The sequence below is a fragment of the Aphelocoma coerulescens genome, unplaced genomic scaffold (genome assembly GCF_041296385.1).
Source record: "Aphelocoma coerulescens isolate FSJ_1873_10779 unplaced genomic scaffold, UR_Acoe_1.0 HiC_scaffold_244, whole genome shotgun sequence".
In the NCBI taxonomy this organism is placed as follows: domain Eukaryota; kingdom Metazoa; phylum Chordata; class Aves; order Passeriformes; family Corvidae; genus Aphelocoma; species Aphelocoma coerulescens.
In genome coordinates this window covers 144,858-164,409 of record NW_027183589.1, presented here as the reverse complement: position 1 = coordinate 164,409, position 19,552 = coordinate 144,858, and the positions used below count along the sequence as shown (strand labels likewise).

Genomic DNA, 19,552 nt, shown 5'->3' with positions numbered 1-19,552 from the left:
AATGACCTGGGAACGACCTGGGAACGACCTGGGAATGATGGGAATGGTGGGAATGGGGAGTAGGGAATGACCTGAGAGTGATGGGAACAACTGGAAATAACTGGAAATAACTGGGAACAACTGGGAATGGTGGGAATGGCCTGGGAATGACCTGGGAACGATATAGGAACGACCTGGGAATGGTGGGAATGGGGAGTAGGGAATGATCTGGGAGTGATGGGAACAACTGGGAACGACTGGGAATGGCGGGAATGGTGGGAATGGGGAGGAGGGAACAATCTGGGAATGGTGGGAATGGTGGGAACATCCTGGGAATGTCCTGGGAATGTCCTGGGAATGATGGGAATGATGGGAATGGTGGGAATGGGGAGTAGGGAACGATCTGGGAATGGTGGGAATGGGATGGGAATGACTGGGAATGACTGGGAACAATGGGAATGGCCTGGGAGTGATGGGAGCAACTGGGAATGATGGGAGCAACTGGGAATGATGGGAATGTCCTGGGAACGACCTGGGAGTGATGGGAATGTCCTGGGAATGACCTGGGAATGACTGGGAATGACTGGGAACGATGGGAATGGCCTGGGAGTGATGGGAATGGTGGGAATGTCCTGGGAATGACCTGGGAATGGTGGGAATGGTGGGAATGATGGGAATGATGGGAATGGTGTGTAGGGAACGATCTGGGAATGGTGGGAATGGGGAGTAGGGAACGAACTGGGAATGATGGGAATGATGGGAATGATGGGAATGGGGGTGGTGGGAATGATCTGGGAATGGTGGGAATGTCCTGGGAACAACCTGGGAACGACCTGGGAATGATGGGAATGGTGGGGAGTAAGGAACAACCTGGGAATGGTGGGAATGGGGAGTAGGGAACGATCTGGGAGTGATGGGAACGACTGGGAACAACTGGAAACGACTGGGAACAACTGGGAATGACAGGAATGGCCTGGGAGTGATGGAAATGGTGGGAATGGGGGTATTGGGAATGATCTGGCAGTGATGGGAATGGTGGGAATGATGGGAATGGTGGGAATGGTGTGTAGGGAACGATCTGGGAATGGTGGGAATGTCCTGGGAATGACCTGGGAACGACCTGGGAATCACCTGGGAATGATGGGAATGGTGGGAATGGGGAGTAGGGAACGACCTGAGAGTGATGGGAACAACTGGGAACAACTGGGAATGGCGGGAATGGCCTGGGAATGACCTGGGAACGACATAGGAACGACCTGGGAATGGTGGGAATGGGGAGTAGGGAATGATCTGGGAGTGATGGGAACAACTGGGAACGACTGGGAATGGCGGGAATGGTGGGAATGGGGAGGAGGGAACAATCTGGGAATGGTGGGAATGGTGGGAACGTCCTGGGAATGTCCTGGGAATGTCCTGGGAATGACCTGGGAATGATGGGAATGATGGGAATGGTGGGAATGGGGAGTAGGGAACGATCTGGGAATGGTGGGAATGGGATGGGAATGACCTGGGAACGACATAGGAACGACCTGGGAATGGTGGGAATGGGGAGTAGGGAATGATCTGGGAGTGATGGGAACAACTGGGAACGACTGGGAATGGCGGGAATGGTGGGAATGGGGAGGAGGGAACAATCTGGGAATGGTGGGAATGGTGGGAACGTCCTGGGAATGTCCTGGGAATGATGGGAATGGTGGGAATAGTGGGAATGGGGAGTAGGGAACAATCTGGGAATGGTGGGAATGGGATAGGAATGACTGGGAATGACTGGGAACAATGGGAATGGCCTGGGAGTGATGGGAACAACTGGGAATGATGGGAGCAACTGGGAATGATGGGAATGTCCTGGGAACGACCTGGGAGTGATGGGAATGTCCTGGGAATCACCTGGGAACGACCTGGGAACGACCTGGGAATGATGGGAATGGTGGGAATGGGGAGTAGGGAACGACCTGAGAGTGATGGGAACAACTGGAAACAACTGGGAACAACCTGGGAACAACTGGGAATGGCAGGAATGGCCTGGGAATGACCTGGGAACGACATAGAAACGACCTGGGAATGGTGGGAATGGGGAGTAGGGAATGATCTGGGAGTGATGGGAACAACTGGGAACGACTGGGAATGGCGGGAATGGTGGGAATGGGGAGGAGGGAACAATCTGGGAATGGTGGGAATGGTGGGAACGTCCTGGGAATGTCCTGGGAATGTCCTGGGAATGATGGGAATGATGGGAATAGTGGGAATGGGGAGTAGGGAACAATCTGGGAATGGTGGGAATGGGATAGGAATGACTGGGAATGACTGGGAACAATGGGAATGGCCTGGGAGTGATGGGAACAACTGGGAATGATGGGAGCAACTGGGAACAACTGGGAATGACTGGGAACGACCTGGGAGTGATGGGAACAACTGGGAACAACTGGGAATGACTGGGAATGATGGGAATGGCCTGGGAGTGATGGGAATGGTGGGAATGGGGAGTAGGGAACGATCTGGGAGTGATGGGAACAACTGGGAATGATGGGAATGACGTGGGAGTGACTGGAACAACTTGGGAGTGATGGGAACAACAGGGAACAACTGGGAACGACTGGGAATGATTGGAACGACCTGGGAGTGATGGGAATGGCCTGGGAATGATGGGAGCAACTGGGAACCACTGGGAACAACTGGGAACGACTGGGAATGATGGGAATGGCCTGGGAGTGATGGGAATGGCCTGGGAATGACGGGAACAACTGGGAAGAACTGGGAACAACTGGGAGTGATGGGAACAACTGGGAATGATGGGAATGGCCTGGGAATGACAGGAACGGCCTGAGAGTGATGGGAACAACTGGGAAGGACTGGGAGGGACTGGGAATGATGGGAATGGCCTGGGAGCGATGGGAAGAACTGGGAAAATAATCCATGGAAAGGAACAAGCGGAAGGGAAGAACCGATCCCCGCTCCTGAGCTCCCCCCAGCACCGAGCAGGGCCCGATCCCACGGCATTCCCAAATTCCCACCGAATTCCCAAAATTCCCTCCCAAGAAATCCAAATATTCCTGGAAAAAAATTAAAAAAAAAAAAAAAAAAAATTCCCCCCCCCCAAAACTCCCAACGTTCCCAAAATGTTTTTTAAAAAGATTCCCAAAAAATTCCCTCCCTCCCCAAAAGAATTCCAAAATAAATTAAAAAAACATTAAAATTTTAAAATTAAAAAAAATATTTTAATTAAGAAAATTAACCAAAAAAGGAAGAAATTTTTTTTTAAATCCTCCCCCCAAAAAATCCAGAAAAACGATTTTTTAAAAAATCAAAAAAAATTCCCAAAAATTCACCAGAAAATTAAAAAAACAAATTAATTTTTTTTTAAATTTAAAAATGATTCCAAAATATTTGAAAAATTAGAAAAATTCCAAAAACATCCCCCCAAAATTCAAAGAAAAATGTAAAAAAAGAAAAATACCTCCCAGAAGTTTTTTAAAATAAAAAAAAATCCAAAAAATTTCAAAATAATTCCAAAATAAATTTTAAAAAAATCAAAAAACCCCCCAAAAATTCTAACAAAATTCTCAAAAAGGCCAAAAAAAGCCAAAAAAAACTAAAAAATCCTTTAAAAATCCTTTAAAAATCCCTAAAACATCCCTAAGAAAACCTCAAAAAATCCCTAAAAAATACTCAAAAAATCTCCAAAAATCCCCCAAAAATTCCTTTAAAAATCCGAAAAAAACCCAAAAAAATCCCCAAAAAACCCTCAAAAAAATCCCCAATCCCCAAAAAATGTCTAAAAAATCTGAAAAAAATCCCAAAAAATCCCTAAAAATCCCCAAAAATCCCTAAAAAATCCCTCAAAATTCCCTTAAAAATAATTTAAAATCCTTTAAAAATAAAAAAAAAATCCCAAAAAAATCCCTTAAAAATCCCTAAAAAATCCCTAAAGATTCGAAAAAAAATCCCCAAAAATGCCTAAAAAATCACTAAAAATTCGAAAAAAATTCCCAAAAAATCCCTAAAAAATCCCTAAAAAATCCTTTAAAAATCCCAACAAAATGCCTAAAAAATGCCTAAAAAATCCAAAAAAATCCCAAAAAACCCCTAAAACCTCCCAAAAAACTCCCAAAAAATCCCAAAAAAAATCAAAAAAAAATCCCCAAAAATCCCCAAAAATTCCCTAAAAAATCCCCCAAAAATCCACAAAAAATGCCTAAAAATCCCCCAAAAATCTCAAAAAATTCCCCCCAAAAATGTGAAAAAAACCTCAAAAAATGCCCCAAAAAATCTCAAAAAATCCCTAAAAAATCCTAAAAAATCCCTAAAAAATCCTCAAAAAATGCCTAAAAATTCCCTTAAAAATCCTTTAAAAATCAAGAAAAAAATCCCCAAAAATCCCCCAAAAAACCCAAAAAATCCCTTAAAAATATTTTTTAAATCCTTTAAAAATCCCCAGAAGATGCCAAAAAAATCCCTAAAAAATCCTTTAAAACTCAAAAAAAAATCTTTTAAAATAAAAAAAATCCCTAAAAAATCCCAAAAAAATCCCTAAAAAATCCTCAAAAAATCCCTAAAAATTCCCTTAAAAATCCTTTAAAAATCAAGAAAAAAAATCCCAAAAAATCCCTTAAAAAATCTCAAAAAATCCTTTAAAAATCAAAAAAAATGCCTAAAAAAATCCCTAAAAAATAGAAAAAAATCCCAAAAAATCCCAAAAAATCCCAAAAAATCCCCAAAATTCCCCAAAAATTCCCCAACCCCCCCGGCTCACCACGATGAGGTTCCACATGCGCGCGGCCTCGGCCACGAGCGTGGAGACGCTGCTGCAGCCGGGCATGAGGATGATCTTGATGGGGTCGTTGTAGAGGAGCTCGTAGAGGAACTTGGTGGCCTGGCCGGGGTCGCACTGCGGGGCCGTCCCAGTAACACCAGTAACGAACACCAGTAAACACCAGTAACACCCCCTGGGCCCGCCCCGAACCCCCCCGGGTCCCGCCCAAAATCCCCGCCGGGGGCACCCGAAAAAAATCCCAAAAATCCGGGGAGGCGCTGGGAGGAAATTCCAAAGGGGTGGGGGGGGACCTGGGGGGTTTGGGGCCGTCCCAGTAACACCAGTAACGAACACCAGTAACTCCAGTAACACCAGTAACATCAGTAACGAACACCAGTAACACCAGTAATGAACACCAGTAACTCCAGTAACACCAGTAACACCAGTAACGAACACCAGTAACACCAGTAACGAACACCAGTAACACCAGTAACACCAGTAACACCAGTAACGAACACCAGTAACTCCAGTAACACCAGTAACACCAGTAACGAACACCAGTAACTCCAGTAACACCAGTAACACCAGTAACGAACACCAGTAACACCAGTAACAAACACCAGTAACACCAGTAACACCAGTAACGAACACCAGTAACACCAGTAATGAACACCAGTAACATCAGTAACGAACACCAGTAACACCAGTAACACCAGTAACACCAGTAACGAACACCAGTAACACCAGTAATGAACACCAGTAACACCAGTAATGAACACCAGTAACTCCAGTAACACCAGTAACATCAGTAACGAACACCAGTAACACCAGTAATGAACACCAGTAACACCAGTAATGAACACCAGTAACATCAGTAACGAACACCAGTAACACCAGTAACGAACACCAGTAACACCAGTAACTCCAGTAACACCAGTAACGAACACCAGTAAACACCAGTAACGAACACCAGTAACACCAGTAACACCAGTAACACCAGTAACGAACACCAGTAACACCAGTAACGAACACCAGTAACACCAGTAACACCAGTAACGAACACCAGTAACACCAGTAACGAACACCAGTAACACCAGTAACACCAGTAACACCAGTAACGAACACCAGTAACACCAGTAACGAACACCAGTAACACCAGTAACACCAGTAACACCCCCTGGGCCCGCCTCGAACCCCCCCAGGTCCCGCCCAAAATCCCCGCCGGGGTTTGGGGTTTTTTGGGGGAAAATTTGGGGGTTGGGGGGGATTTTGGGGGAAAATCCAGGTTTTTTGGGGAGGGGAAAATCCAGGTTTTTGGGGGTGGATTTGGGGTGATTTGGGGGAAAATCCAGGGTTTTGGGGGGGGATTTTGGGGGGGAAATCCAGGGTTTTTTGGGAATTTGGGGTTTTTGGGGGGAAATCTGTTTTGGGGAGGGGATTTGGGGGAAAATCCAGGTTTTTGGGGGGGAAATCCAGGTTTTTGGAGGGGGTATTTGGGGAAAATCCAGGTTTTTGGGGGTATTTGGGGAAAAATCCAGGGTTTTGGGGGGATTTGGGTGTTTTTGGGGAAAAATCCAGGTTTTTGGGGGGGATTTTGGGGGGAAATCCAGGTTTTTGGGGGACAATCCCGGTTTTGGGGGGACAATCCAGGTTTTGGGGGGGCATTTTGGATTTTTGGGGGGAATTTGGGGTTTTTGGGGGCGGAAATCCAGGATTTTGGGGGGAAAATCCAGGTTTGGGGGAAAAAATCCACATTTTTGGGGGGAATTTGGGGTTTTTGGGGGAAAATCCAGGTTTTGGGGGGGGGGGGATTTGGGGTGATTTGGGGGAAAATCCAGGATTTTTGGGGAAAAATCCAGGTTTTGGGGGAAAATCCAGGTTTTTGGGGGACAATACCGGTTGGGGGGGGCATTTGGGGTTTTTGGGGGGGAAATCCAGGATTTTGGGGGAAAATCCAGGTTTGGGGGGAAAATCCAGGTTTTTGGGGGAGATTTGGGGTTTTTGGGGGGGAAATTCAAGATTTTGGGGGGAAAATACAGGTTTTTTGGGGATTTGGGGTTTATTGGGGAAAAAATCTAGGATTTGGGGGGGAATTTGGGGAAAAATCCAGGATTTGGGGGGGATTCAGGGTTTTGGGGGGAAAATCCAGGTTTTTGGGGGTATTTGGGGGTTTTGGGGGGGAAATCCAGGTTTTTGGGGGGGATTCAGGGTTTTGGGGGGAAAATCCAGGTTTTTGGGGGGGATTTGGGGGAAAATCCAGGTTTTTTGGGGAATTTGGGCTTTTTGGGGGGAAAAATCCAGGTTTTTTGGGGGGAGGAAAATCCAGATTTTTTGGGGAGAAAATCCTGGGTTTTGGGGGGAGAAAAATCCAGATTTTTGGGAGGAATTCCAGGTGTTTGGAGGGGGGGGGGAGGGGAAGGAATCCATTTATGGGGGGGGGAAAATCCAGATTTTTTTGGTGAAGAAAATCCCTTTTTCCAACAGAAACCCCGAGAATCGTTTGGGGAAAAAAACCCCATTTATTCTCCGGGGAAAAATCCAAGTTGTTGTTTTTTTTCACGGAAAACTCCCATTTTCAGGCCAAACCCCCCCCATTTCCCAGGCGAATCCAACTTTTTATCCCAAAAAAAAAAAACCAAAAAAACCCCTCTGGAATTCGGGGTGGGATTTGGGGAATTTTGGGGAGAAATTTGGGATTTTTTGGGGGGGGGGGGGTGGGATTTCCCATCCCCCCCCTCCCTCCCTTTTCCCATTTTTTATTCCCATGCCATGAATAATTCAGGGCACGGAAGGGTCCGGAAAAAGGAGCCGGGAGCGGTTGCCATGGCAACCCCCCGGCAGCCCCAGCAGCATCCCCGTTGCCGTGGCAACCGCGCTGGACCAGTTTGGGAAGGAATTTTGGGGGGGGGTGGGGGGGTTCCTGAGGGGATTTGGGACGGCCAAAACCCAAAAAATCTGGGATAAAGGACGGGAAAAAATCCCCGGGAAAATCCAGAGGGGTCCGGGGTGGGATTTGGGGAATTTTTGGGGGGGGAAATTTGGGATTTTTGGGGGGTTTTTTTGGGGAGGAGGGGGATTTTGGGAGGGGATTTTTGGGGGGGGTTCAGGGTGGGATTGGAGGGTCTGGAGAAAGTCCTGGAAAAATCCCGAGGGTTTGGGGTGGGATTTTTGGGGGGTTTTTGAAGGAGAATTTGGGGTTTTGGGGGGGTTTGGGGGAGGGATTTGGGAATTTTGGGGGGTTTTTGGGGTGAGATTTGGGATTTTTGGGGGGTTTTGGGGTAAGATTTGGGGTCTTGGGGGGGGTTTTGGGGAGGGATTTGGGAATTTTGGGGGGATTTTTGGGAGGGATTTGGGGATTTTTGGAGGGTTTTTGAAGGGGGAATTAGGGATTTTGGGGGGGTTTTGGGGAGGGATTTGGGAATTTTCGGGGGATTTTTGGGAGGGATTTGGGATTTTTCGGGGGGTTTTGGGGTGAGATTTGGGATTTTTGGGGGGTTTTGGGGAGGGATTTGGGATTTTTGGAGGGTTTTGGGATTTTTGGGGGGGATTTTGGGGTGAGATTTGGGATTTTTGGAGGGTTTTGGGATTTTTGGGGGGGTTGAGGTGGGATTGGAGGGTCTGGAGAAAGTCCTGGAAAAATCCCGAGGGTTTGGGGTGGGATTTGGGGATTTTGGGAATTTTTGGGTTTTTTTTTTTTTTTTAGGGGGAAATTGGGGTGGGATTTGGGGAATTTTGGGGGATTTTGGGGCTGGAATTTGGGAATCCCGGAGGGTGAAAAGGACGGGAAAAGGGAGGCCCAGGATGGACAAATGGACACCGGGAATATTTTGGGAATATTTTGGGAATATTTTGGGAATATTTGGGGAATTTGGGGGGGGGGAGGGGCCCTGCCCCCTTCACCTTGAGGTGCCCCCACCCTCCCTCTCCCAAAATTCCCTAAAAAAGACCCCAAAATCCTCCCAAAATTCCCAAATCCCCCCAAACCCCCCCCCCCAAAATTCCCGACCCCCCGCCGGGCTCTGCGTCAGAGCCCCCCTCCCCCATTTCCTGACGCCCCCCTGGGACCTCCTGGGATCCCCCAATCCCAAATCCCTGCCCCAAATTCCCGCCCCATTCCTGACCCCCTGCCCCAGATCCCGGCCCTATTCCTGACCCTTCGCCCTAAATCCCAGCCCCACATTCCTGCCCCATATCCCAGCCCCATATCCCAGCCCCATATCCCGATCCCATTCCAAATCCCAGCCCCAGATCCCGGCCCTATTCCCATCCCAAATCCCTGCCCCATATCCTGACCCTATTCCTGACCCCCTGTCCCATATCCCGGCCCTATTCCCATCCCAAATCCCTGCCCCATATCCCGGCCCTATTCCTGACCCTTCGCCCTAAATCCCAGCCCCACATTCCTGCCCCATATCCCAGCCCCATATCCCTGCCCCATATCCCAATCCCATTCCAAATCCCAGCCCCAGATCCCGGCCCTATTCCCATCCCAAATCCCTGCCCCATATCCCTGCCCCAGGTCCCGATCCCATTCCTGACCCCCTGCCCCATATCCTGGCCCTATTCCCATCCCAAATCCCTGCCCCATATCCCGATCCCATTCCTGACCCCCTGCCCCATATCCCGGCCCTATTCCCATCCCAAATCCTGCCCCGTATCCCGATCCCATTCCTGACCTCCTGCCCCATATCCCAACCCCACATCCCTGCCCCATATCCTGACCCTATTCCTGACCCCCTGCCCCATATCCCGGCCCTATTCCCATTCCAAATCCCAGCCCCATATCCCAGCCCCAAATCCCTGCCCCATATCCCAATCCCATTCCAAATCCCAGCCCCATATCCCGGCCCTATTCCCATCCCAAATCCCTGCCCCAGGTCCCGATCCCATCCCTGACCTCCTGCCCCACATTCCTGCCCCATATCCTGACCCTATTCCTGACCCCCTGCCCCATATCCCGGCCCTATTCCCATCCCAAATTCCTGCCCCGTATCCCGATCCCATTCCTGACCTCCTGCCCCATATCCCAACCCCAAATCCCTGCCCTAAATCCCTGCCCCATATCCCAGCCCCACATCCCTGCCCCAGATCCCGATCCCATTCCTGACCCCCTGCCCCAGATCCCGGCCCTATTCCCATCCCAAATCCCTGCCCCAGATCCCAATCCTATTCCTGACCTCCTGCCCCATATCCCTGTCCCATATCCTGATCCCATTCCTGACCTCCTGCCCCAAACTCCTGCCCCATATCCCAGCCCCATATCCCGGCCCCATATCCCTGCCCCAAATCCCTGCCCTAAATCCCTGCCCCACATTCCTGCCCCATATGCCAGCCCCATATCCCAATCCCATTCCTGACTTCCTGCCCCATATCCCAGCCCCAAATCCCAGCCCCATATCCCGACCCCATTCCTGACCTCCTGCCCCATATCCCAGCCCCAAATCCCAGCCCCATATCCCGACCCCATCCCTGACCTCCTGTCCCACATTCCTGCCCCGTATTCCCGCCCTATCCCTGACCTCCTGCCCCATATCCCCACTCCATTCCTGACCTCCTGACCCAAATCCCTGCCCCATATCCCAATCCCATTCCTGACCTCCTGCCCCATATCCCAACCCCATATGCCTGACCCCTATCCCTGTCCCATATCCCAGCCCCATATCCCGATCCCACCCCTGACCTCCTGCCCCACATTCCTGCCCCGTATCCCATCCTAACCTCATCCCACCCCATCCCAATCCCTCCTGGTGCCCCCAAACCCATCCCCACCCCATCCCAACCCCACCCCATTCCAGCTGCCCCCCAACCCCATCCCAAACCCATCCCAAACTCATCCCAACCCCATCCCAAATCCCAACCCCATCCCAACCCCTTCCAGCTGCCCCCCAACCCCATCCCAATGTCCCCAAATCCCTCCTGGTGTCCCCAAACCCCACCCCAACCCCATCCCGACCCCACCCCAACCCCATCCCAACCCCATCCCAACCCCATCCCATCCCAGCTGACCCCCAACCCCATCCCAATGTCCCCAAATCCCTCCTGGTGCCCCCAAATCCCGCCTAGTATCCCCCAAATCCCTCCTGGTGTCCCCAAATCCCTCCTGGTGTCCCCCAAATCCCTCCTGGTGTCCCCCAAACCCCATCCCAATGTTCCCAAACCCCTCCTGGTGTCCCCAAATCCCTCCTGGTGTCCCCAAACCCCTCCTGGTGTCCCCAAACCCCATCCCAATGTCCCCAAATCCCTCCTGGTGTCCCCAAATCCCTCCTGGTGTCCCCAAACCTCTCCTGGTGTCCCCCAACCCCTCCTGGTGTCCCCAAACCCCATCCCAATGTTCCCAAATCCCTCCTGGTGTCCCCCAACCCCTCCTGGTGTCCCCAAACCCCTCCTGGTGTCCCCAAATCCCTTCTGGTGTCCCCCAAATCCCTCCTGGTGTCCCCAAATCCTTCCTGGTGTCCCCCAAACCCCTCCTGGTGTCCCCAGCTCCATCCTGGTATCCCCCAACCTCATCCCACCCCAATCCCCCCATTCCTGACCCCATTCCTGACCCCCAATTCCATTCCTGACCCCCAATTCCCAATCCTGACCCCCAATTCCCATTCCTGACCCTCAATTCCCAATCCTAGACCCCAATTCCCAATCCTGACCCCCAATTCCCATTCCTGACCCCCAGTTCCCATTCCTGACCCTCAATTCCCAATCCCAGACCCCAATTCCCAATCCCAGACCCCAATTCCCAATCCTGACCCCCAATTCCCATTCCTGACCCTCAATTCCCAATACTGACCCCCAATTCCCATTCCCTGACCCCCAATTCCCAATCCCAGACCCCAATTCCCATTCCTGACCCTCAATTCCCAATCCTGACCCCCAATTCCCAATCCCAGACCCCAATTCCCATTCCCTGACCCCCAATTCCCAATCCCAGACCCCAATTCCCAATCCTGACCCCCAATTCCCAATCCTGACCCCCCAATTCCCATTCCTGACCCTCAATTCCCAATACTGACCCCCAATTCCCATTCCCTGACCCCCAATTCCCAATCCCAGACCCCAGTTCTCAATCTCTGACCCCCAATTCCCATTCCTGACCCCCAATTCCCAATCCCAGACCCCAATTCCCATTCCCGACCCCAAATCCCAATCCCAGACCCCAAATCCCAATCCTGACCCCAAATCCCAATCCCAGACCCCAAATCCCAATCCTGACCCCAAATCCCAATCCCAGACCCCAATCCCCAATCCCAGACCTTGCTGTCGTGGTGGATGACCCACAGCTCAAAGTCCGGCAGGACGTCCCTGCGGTCATCGATGTCCCCCCAAACCCTTCCTGGTGTCCCCCAAACCCCAATTTCCTCATTCCTGACCCCATTCCTGACCCCCAATTCCCAATCCCTGACCCCAAATCCCAATCCCCGACCCCAATTCCCAACCCCAGACCTTGCTGTCGTGGTGGATGACCCACAGCTCAAAGTCCGGCAGGACGTCCCTGCGGTCGTTGATGTCCCCCCAAACCCTTCCTGGTGTCCCCAAACCCAATCCTGGTGTCCCCAAACCCCATTCCTGACCCCATTCCTGACCCCAAATCCCAATCCCAGACCTCAGATCCTGATCCCAGACCCCAAATCCCAATCCCCGACCCCAATCCCCAATCCCAGACCTTGCTGTCGTGGTGGATGAGGCGCTGCTCGTAGTCCGGCAGGACGTCCCTGCGGTCATCGATGTCCCCCCAAACCCATCCTGGTGTCCCCAAACCCTTCCTGGTGTCCCCAAACCCAATCCTGGTGTCCCCAAACCCCAATTTCCTCATTCCTGACCCCATTCCTGACCCCCAATTCCCAATCCCTGACCCCAAATCCCAATCCCAGACCCCAATCCCCAACCCCAGACCTTGCTGTCATGGTGGATGACCCACAGCTCGTAGTCCGGCAGGACGTCCCTGCGGTCGTCGATGTCCCCCCAAACCCTTCCTGGTGTCCCCCAAACCCCAATTTCCTCATTCCTGACCCCATTCCCAACCCCAAATCCCAATCCCAGACCCCAAATCCCAATCCCCGACCCCAATCCCCAATCCCAGACCTTGCTGTCGTGGTGGATGAGGCGCAGCTCGTAGTCCGGCAGGACGTCCCTGCGGTCGTTGATGTCCCCCCAAACCCTTCCTGGTGTCCCCAAACCTCTCCTGGTGTCCCCAAACCCCAATTTCCTCATTCCTGACCCCATTCCCGACCCCAAATCCCAATCCCAGACCCCAAATCCCAATCCCCGACCCCAATCCCCAACCCCAGACCTTGCTGTCGTGGTGGATGAGGCGCAGCTCGTAGTCCGGCAGGACGTCCCCTGCGGTCGTTGATGTCCCCCCAAACCCTTCCTGGTGTCCCCAAACCTCTCCTGGTGTCCCCAAACCCCAATTTCCTCATTCCTGACCCCATTCCCGACCCCAAATCCCAATCCCAGACCCCAAATCCCAATCCCAGACCCCAATCCCCCAATCCCAGACCTTGCTGTCGTGGTGGATGAGGCGCAGCTCGTAGTCCGGCAGGATGTCCCTGCGGTCGTTGATGTCCTCCAGGGCCATGCGGACGGCGGGCAGACACGCCTGACCCCCCGGCCACCCTCCGGACATCGGGAAGAGCGCTCCCACATGGACGGCCTTCTTCCCTGTCCCCCCGGACATCGGGATCGATCCCAAAGCCAAGCTCAGCGCGGCCGCCAGGAGCCACCGCGGGGCCACCAGGAGCCGCCGCGGGGCCGCCAGGAGCCGCCGCGGGGTCAGCGCCGGGCCCGGGGGGCTCGGAATTCCCGGGGGTCTTCCCATGGTTGGTTCCCGAGGGGATGGGAGGGGGGTCAGGCGGGTGTCGGGGCGGTCATGGCAGAAGGTTTGGGGATTTTGGGGTTTTTGGGAATGGTTGGGAAGCGGGGGGGGGGGGGTGGGGGGGGTGTTGATGTCACCGGTGGGGAGGGGAAAAGGGGGAGGGGGGAGGGAGGGGGAGGGGGGATTGGATGGGGTGGGAAAAATGGGGGGGGGGGGGGTGGATGGGAAAATATTGGGGTGGGGAGGGGAGGAATGAGGGGGGAAATGGGGAGAAATGAGGGGGGAAAAGGGGGAAAATGAGGGGGGAAATGAGGGGGGAAAACGGGGAAAAAATGAGGGGGAAAATGAGGAAAAATGAGGGGGAAAAGGGGGGAAAATGAGGGGGGAAATGAGGGGGGAAAACGGGGAAAAAATGAGAGGGAAAAGGGGAAAAATGAGGGCAAAAATGAGGGGGGAAAACGGGGAAAAATGAGGGGGGAAAAGGGGAAAAATTAGGGGGGAAATGGGGAAAAATGAGGGGGAAAATGGGGAAAAATGAGGGGGAAAATGGGGAAAAATGAGGGGGAAATGAGAGGGAAATGGGAAAAAATTAGGGGAAAAATGAGGAGGAAAATGGGGAAAAATTAGGGGAAAATGGGGAAAAATGAGGGGGAAATGGGAAAATAACGGGATGGGGAGGGGGGATTAATTAATGGGAGGGGGGATTAATTAATGGGAGGGGGGATTATTAATGGGATGGGGATGGGGGGGAATTAATTAATGGGATGGGGGTGGGAAAATTTTGGGATGGGGAGAGAGGAAATTTTGGGATGGGGAAGGAAAAACGAGGAGGGGGAAAAATGGGGGGGGGGAAAAACGAGAGGGGGGGGGAGGAAAAAAAATAAACCGGGATGAGGAAAGGAGGGGGGGGAAAAATGGAGAAATGCGGGGAGGGAATGAATGGGATGAGGGAGAGGAAAAATCCGGGATGGGCAAGAAAAAGAACGGGGAAGGGGAAAAAAAAAAGGGGGGAGGGGGTGTGGAAAAAACCTGGAGAAATTGGGGGGGAAAAAAAAAAAAACCGGGATTGGGGAATAATAAAAGGGTCGGGGAGGGAGGGGAGGGAAGAGGGGAGAGGGTCGGGATAAAAAAAAAAAAAAAAAAAAAGATGGAGAACGGAGGGAATTTGGGGCGGAGAATCCGGCGGGATGGAGCCGGGGGGATCCGGAGGGAGCCGGGAGAGGGAAGAGCGGGAGAGGGATGGGGAGGAAGGGCTGGAGGAGGAGGAGGAGGAGGGAGGAGGGAGAGGGGAGGAGCGAGGAGGGGGAGGGAGGAAGGCTGGGAAAAGGAGGAGGAGGAGGAGGAGGAGGAGGAGAGGGAGGAGGAAAAGGAGGAGCGAGGAAGGCTGGGAGGAGGGGGGAGGGGGAGGGGGGAGGAGGAGGAGGAGGAGGAGGAGGAGGAGGAGGAGGAAGAGGGGAGGAGGAGGGAGGGGAGGAAGGCTGGAATGGAGGAGGAGGAAGAGGAGGAGGAGGAGGAGGGACGGAGGGGAGGAGGAGGAGGAGGGAGGAAGGCTGGGAATGGAGGAGGAGGAAGAGGGAGGGGGGAGGAGGAGGAGGAGGAGGAGGGAGAGGGGAGGAAGAGCAGGGAGGAAGGCTTGGAAAATGGAGGAGGAAGAGGAGGAGGAGGAGGAGGAGGAGGAGGAGGGAGGAAGGCTGGGAAATGGAGGAGGGAGGAAGAGGGAGGAGAGGCTGGGAGAAGGAGGAGGAGGAGGAGGAGAGGGGAGAGGAGGAGGAGGAGGGAGGAAGGCTGGGAATGGAGGAAGAAGAGGAGGAGGAGGGAGAGGGGAGGAGGGAGGAGCGATGAAGGTTGGGAGGAGGAGGAGGAAGGAGGAAGAGGAGGAGGAGGAGGAGGAGGGAGAGGGGAGGAAGAGCAGGGAGGAAAGCTTGGAAAATGGAGGAGGAAGAGGAGGAGGAGGAAGGAGGAGGAGGAAGAGGAGGAGCGATGAAGGCTGGGAAAAGGAGGAGGAGAGGAGGAGGGAGGAGAGGGGGGAAGGTGGATGGAGGGAGGAGGAGGAGGACGGAGGACGAGGAGGAGGAGAGGGGGGAGGAGGAAGAGGAGGAGGAAGAGGAGGAAGAGGAGGAGGAGGAGAGAGGAGGGGGAGGAGCCTGGGGTGTTTTTTGGGGTCCCCCTGGGGGGTCCCAGCCCTTAGGGAAGGGGGGGGGTGGGGGAGGGGCACAGACTCACCTGAGGGGGGGCGATGAGCTGGGGGGGGGGAGGGGGAAACTGAGTCACACAGAGACCCCTCCCCCCCCCCCAAAATAATCCCAAAAACCCCCCACTCCCCCCAAAATAACCCCGGGGACCCTCCCCCCCAAAAAATCCCCAAAAACCCCCCCACTCCCCCAAAATAACCCCGAGGACCCTCCCCTCCCCCCCCCTCCCAAAAAAAACCCCAAGGAATCATCCCAAAAAAATCCCCGGGACCCCAATGGGGACCAGAATTCCCATCCTGGGGATCCCAAATCCAGGGGACCCCCACGGGACCCCAAAGCCAAAACCCCGGAGACCCCAAAGCTGAAACCCCAGAGACCCCAAACCCCAACCCTGGAGACCCCCAAAGCCCCCCAGAGACCCCAAACCCCAACCCTGGAGACCCCAAAGCCCCCCAGAGACCCCAAACCCCCTCAGAGACCCCAAAGCCCTCGAGAGACCCTAAAGCCCTCGAGAGACCCCAAAGCCCAACCCCAGAGACCCCAAAGCCGAAACCCCAGAGACCCCAAAGCCCCTCAGAGACCCCAAACCCCAACCCTGGAGATCCCAAAGCCCCCCAGAGACCCCTCCCAGAAGACTCCAGAGACCCCAAACACCCCCAAAGACCCCAAACCCTCCCGAGACCCCAAACCCCAACTCTGGAGACCCCAAACACCCCCAGACACCCCAAACCCCTCCCAAGACCCCAAACCCCAACCCCATAGACCCCAAAACCCAGAGACCCCAAAGCCCAACCTCCGAGACCCCAGAGACCCCAAAGCCCAACCCCAGAGACCCCAAACCCTCCCAAGACCCCAAAGCCCAACCCCAGAGACCCCAAACCCTCCCGAGACCCCAAATCCCAACTCTGGAGACCCCAAACCCCTCCCAAGACCCCAAACCCCAACCCCAGAGACCCCAAAACCCCAGAGACCCCAAACCCAATCCCAGAGACCCCAAACCCTCCTGAGACCCCAAACCCCAACTCTGGAGACCCCAAACCCCTCCCAAAACCCCAAACCCCAACCCCAGACACCCCAAACCCCTCCCAAGACCCCAAACCCCAACCCCAAACACCCCAAATCCCTCCCAAGACCCCAAACCCCAACCCCAGAGACCCCAAAGCCCAAGGACCCTCAAAGAAGACCCCAAAGACCCCAAACCCCGACCGCAGAGACCCCAAACCCCTCCCAAGACCCCAAACCCCAACCCCAGAGACCCCAAACCCTCCCGAGACCCCAAACCCCAACTCTGGAGACCCCAACGCCTCCCAAGACCCCAAACACCCCCAGACACCCCAAACCCCTCCCAAGACCCCAAACCCCCTCAGAGACCCCAAACCCCAACCTCCGAGACCCCAGAGAACCCAAACCCCAACCCCAGAGACCCCAAACCCTCCCAAAACCCCAAACCCCAACCCCAGACACCCCAAACCCCTCCCAAGACCCCAAACCCCAACCCCCAGACACCCCAAATCCCTCCCAAGACCCCAAACCCCAACCCCCAGACACCCCAAATCCCTCCCAAGACCCCAAACCCCAACCCCAGAGACCCCAAAGCCCAAGGACCCTCAAAGAAGACCCCAAAGACCCCAAACCCCGACCGCAGAGACCCCAAACCCCTCCCAAGACCCCAAACCCCTCCCAAGACCCCAAACCCCAACCCCAGAGACCCCAAACCCTCCCGAGACCCCAAACCCCAACTCTGGAGACCCCAACGCCTCCCAAGACCCCAAACACCCCCAGACACCCCAAACCCCTCCCAAGACCCCAAACCCCAACCGCAGAGACCCCAAAGCCCAAGGACCCTCAAAGAAGACCCCAAAGACCCCAAACCCCGACCGCAGAGACCCCAAACCCCTCCCAAGACCCCAAACCCCTCCCAAGACCCCAAACCCCAACCCCAAACACCCCAAACCCTCCCAAAACCCCAAACCCCCACCCCCAGACACCCCAAGACCCCAAACACCCCCAGACACCCCAAACCCCTCCCAAGACCCCAAACACCCCCAGACACCCCAAACCCCTCCCAAGACCCCAAACCCCAACCCCAGACACCCCGAACCCCTCCCAAGACCCCAAACCCCAACCCCAAACACCCCAAATCCCTCCCAAGACCCCAAACCCCAACCCCAGAGACCCCAAAGCCCAAGGACCCTCAAAGAAGACCCCAAAGACCCCAAACCCCGACCGCAGAGACCCCAAACCCCTCCCAAGACCCCAAACCCCTCCCAAGACCCCAAACCCCAACCCCAGAGACCCCAAACCCCTCCCAAGACCCCAAACCCCAACTCTGGAGACCCCAACGCCTCCCAAGACCCCAAACACCCCCAGACACCCCAAACCCCTCCCAAGACCCCAAACCCCCTCAGAGACCCCAAACCCCAACCTCCGAGACCCCAGAGAACCCAAACCCCAACCCCAGAGACCCCAAACCCTCCCAAAACCCCAAACCCCAACCCCAGACACCCCAAACCCTCCCAAGACCCCAAACACCCCCAGACACCCCAAACCCCTCCCAAGACCCCAAACCCCAACCCCAGACACCCCAAATCCCTCCCAAGACCCCAAACCCCAACCCCAGAGACCCCAAAGCCCAAGGACCCTCAAAGAAGACCCCAAAGACCCCAAACCCCGACCGCAGAGACCCCAAACCCCTCCCAAGACCCCAAACACCCCCAGACACCCCAAACCCCTCCCAAGACCCCAAACCCCTCCCAAGACCCCAAACCCCTCCCAAGACCCCAAACACCCCCAGACACCCCAAACCCCTCCCAAGACCCCAAACCCCTCCCAAGACCCCAAACCCCAACCCCAAACACCCCAAACCCCTCCCAAGACCCCAAACCCCAATCCCAGAAACCCCAAGCACGGCCCCGTCCCCGCTCACGCTCGCAGAGGGGTTTGGGGGAGCTCCAGCGGCCGCTCTTGGTGCAGTTGCTGCGGGCGGCGCCCAGCAGGCGGAAGCCGGGCTGGCAACTGAACTCGGCCCAGGTGCCCTCCACCGGGACCCTCTCCATGGCCCGAGCGGTGACCTGGCCGTTCTCCAGGCTCAGCTGCGCCTTGGGACACGTCCGGACTGCGGGGACGCGGCGGGGTGAGGGCGGAGGCCAAAGAAGGGCGGGGGGGCGGTGGCGGATCCAAGGAGGAAGCGGGGGAGGGGAGGTGGTGGAGGTCAAGGGGGTGGTGGTGGTGGTGGGAATAGGGGTTTATGGGCATGGGGATGGGCATGGTGGTGGTCAAGGGGTGGTGGTGGTGAAGGGCATGGTGATGGTCAAGGGGTGGTGGTCAAGGTCATGGGCATGGTGATGGTCAAGTGATGGTGGTGGTCAAGGGCATGGTGATGGTCAAGTGGGGGTGGTGGTGGTCAAGGTCATGGGCATGGTGGTGGTCAAGGGGTGGTGGTGGTCAAGGGCATGGTGGTGGTCAAGGGGTGGTGGTCAAGGTCATGGGCATGGTGATGGGCAAGTGATGGGCATGGTGATGGGCATGGTGATGGTCAAGTGGGAGTGGTGGTGGTCAAGGTCATGGGCATGGTGGTGGTCAAGGGGTGGTGGTGGGCATAGTGCTCATGGGCATGGTGATGGTCAAGCGATGGGCATGGTGATGGTGATGGTCAGGTGATGGTGGTGGTCAAGGGCATGGGCATGGTGATGGTCAAGTGATGGTGATGGGCATGGTGCTCATGGACGTGGTGATGGTCAAGCGATGGTCAAGGTGATGGTCAGGTGATGGTGGTTGTCAAGGGCATGGGCATGGTGGTAGTGGTGGTCAAGGGCATGGTGA

At 54.6% G+C, this 19,552-nt stretch overlaps 1 protein-coding gene across 2 annotated transcripts in view; it reads right to left on the bottom strand.

Annotated features, from left to right (window-relative positions):
• Positions 1–18,754, bottom strand: part of GABBR1 (gamma-aminobutyric acid type B receptor subunit 1) — a 49,081-nt gene extending 30,327 nt beyond the window's left edge. The window contains exons 1-4 of one of the 2 annotated variants that reach the window (XM_068999147.1): positions 18,657–18,754; positions 15,762–15,779; positions 13,224–13,384; positions 4,730–4,864 (exon numbers count right to left, since the gene is read on the bottom strand). In XM_068999147.1, the coding sequence (XP_068855248.1) occupies positions 4,730–4,864; positions 13,224–13,349 (261 nt within the window). In that variant the 5' untranslated portion in view covers positions 13,350–13,384; positions 15,762–15,779; positions 18,657–18,754. Of the gene's footprint in view, positions 1–4,729; positions 4,865–13,223; positions 13,545–15,761; positions 15,780–18,656 lie in introns of those variants that run through there. The other variant, XM_068999148.1, reaches the window with a different exon arrangement.
• Between the last annotated feature and the right edge of the window lie 798 nt (positions 18,755–19,552).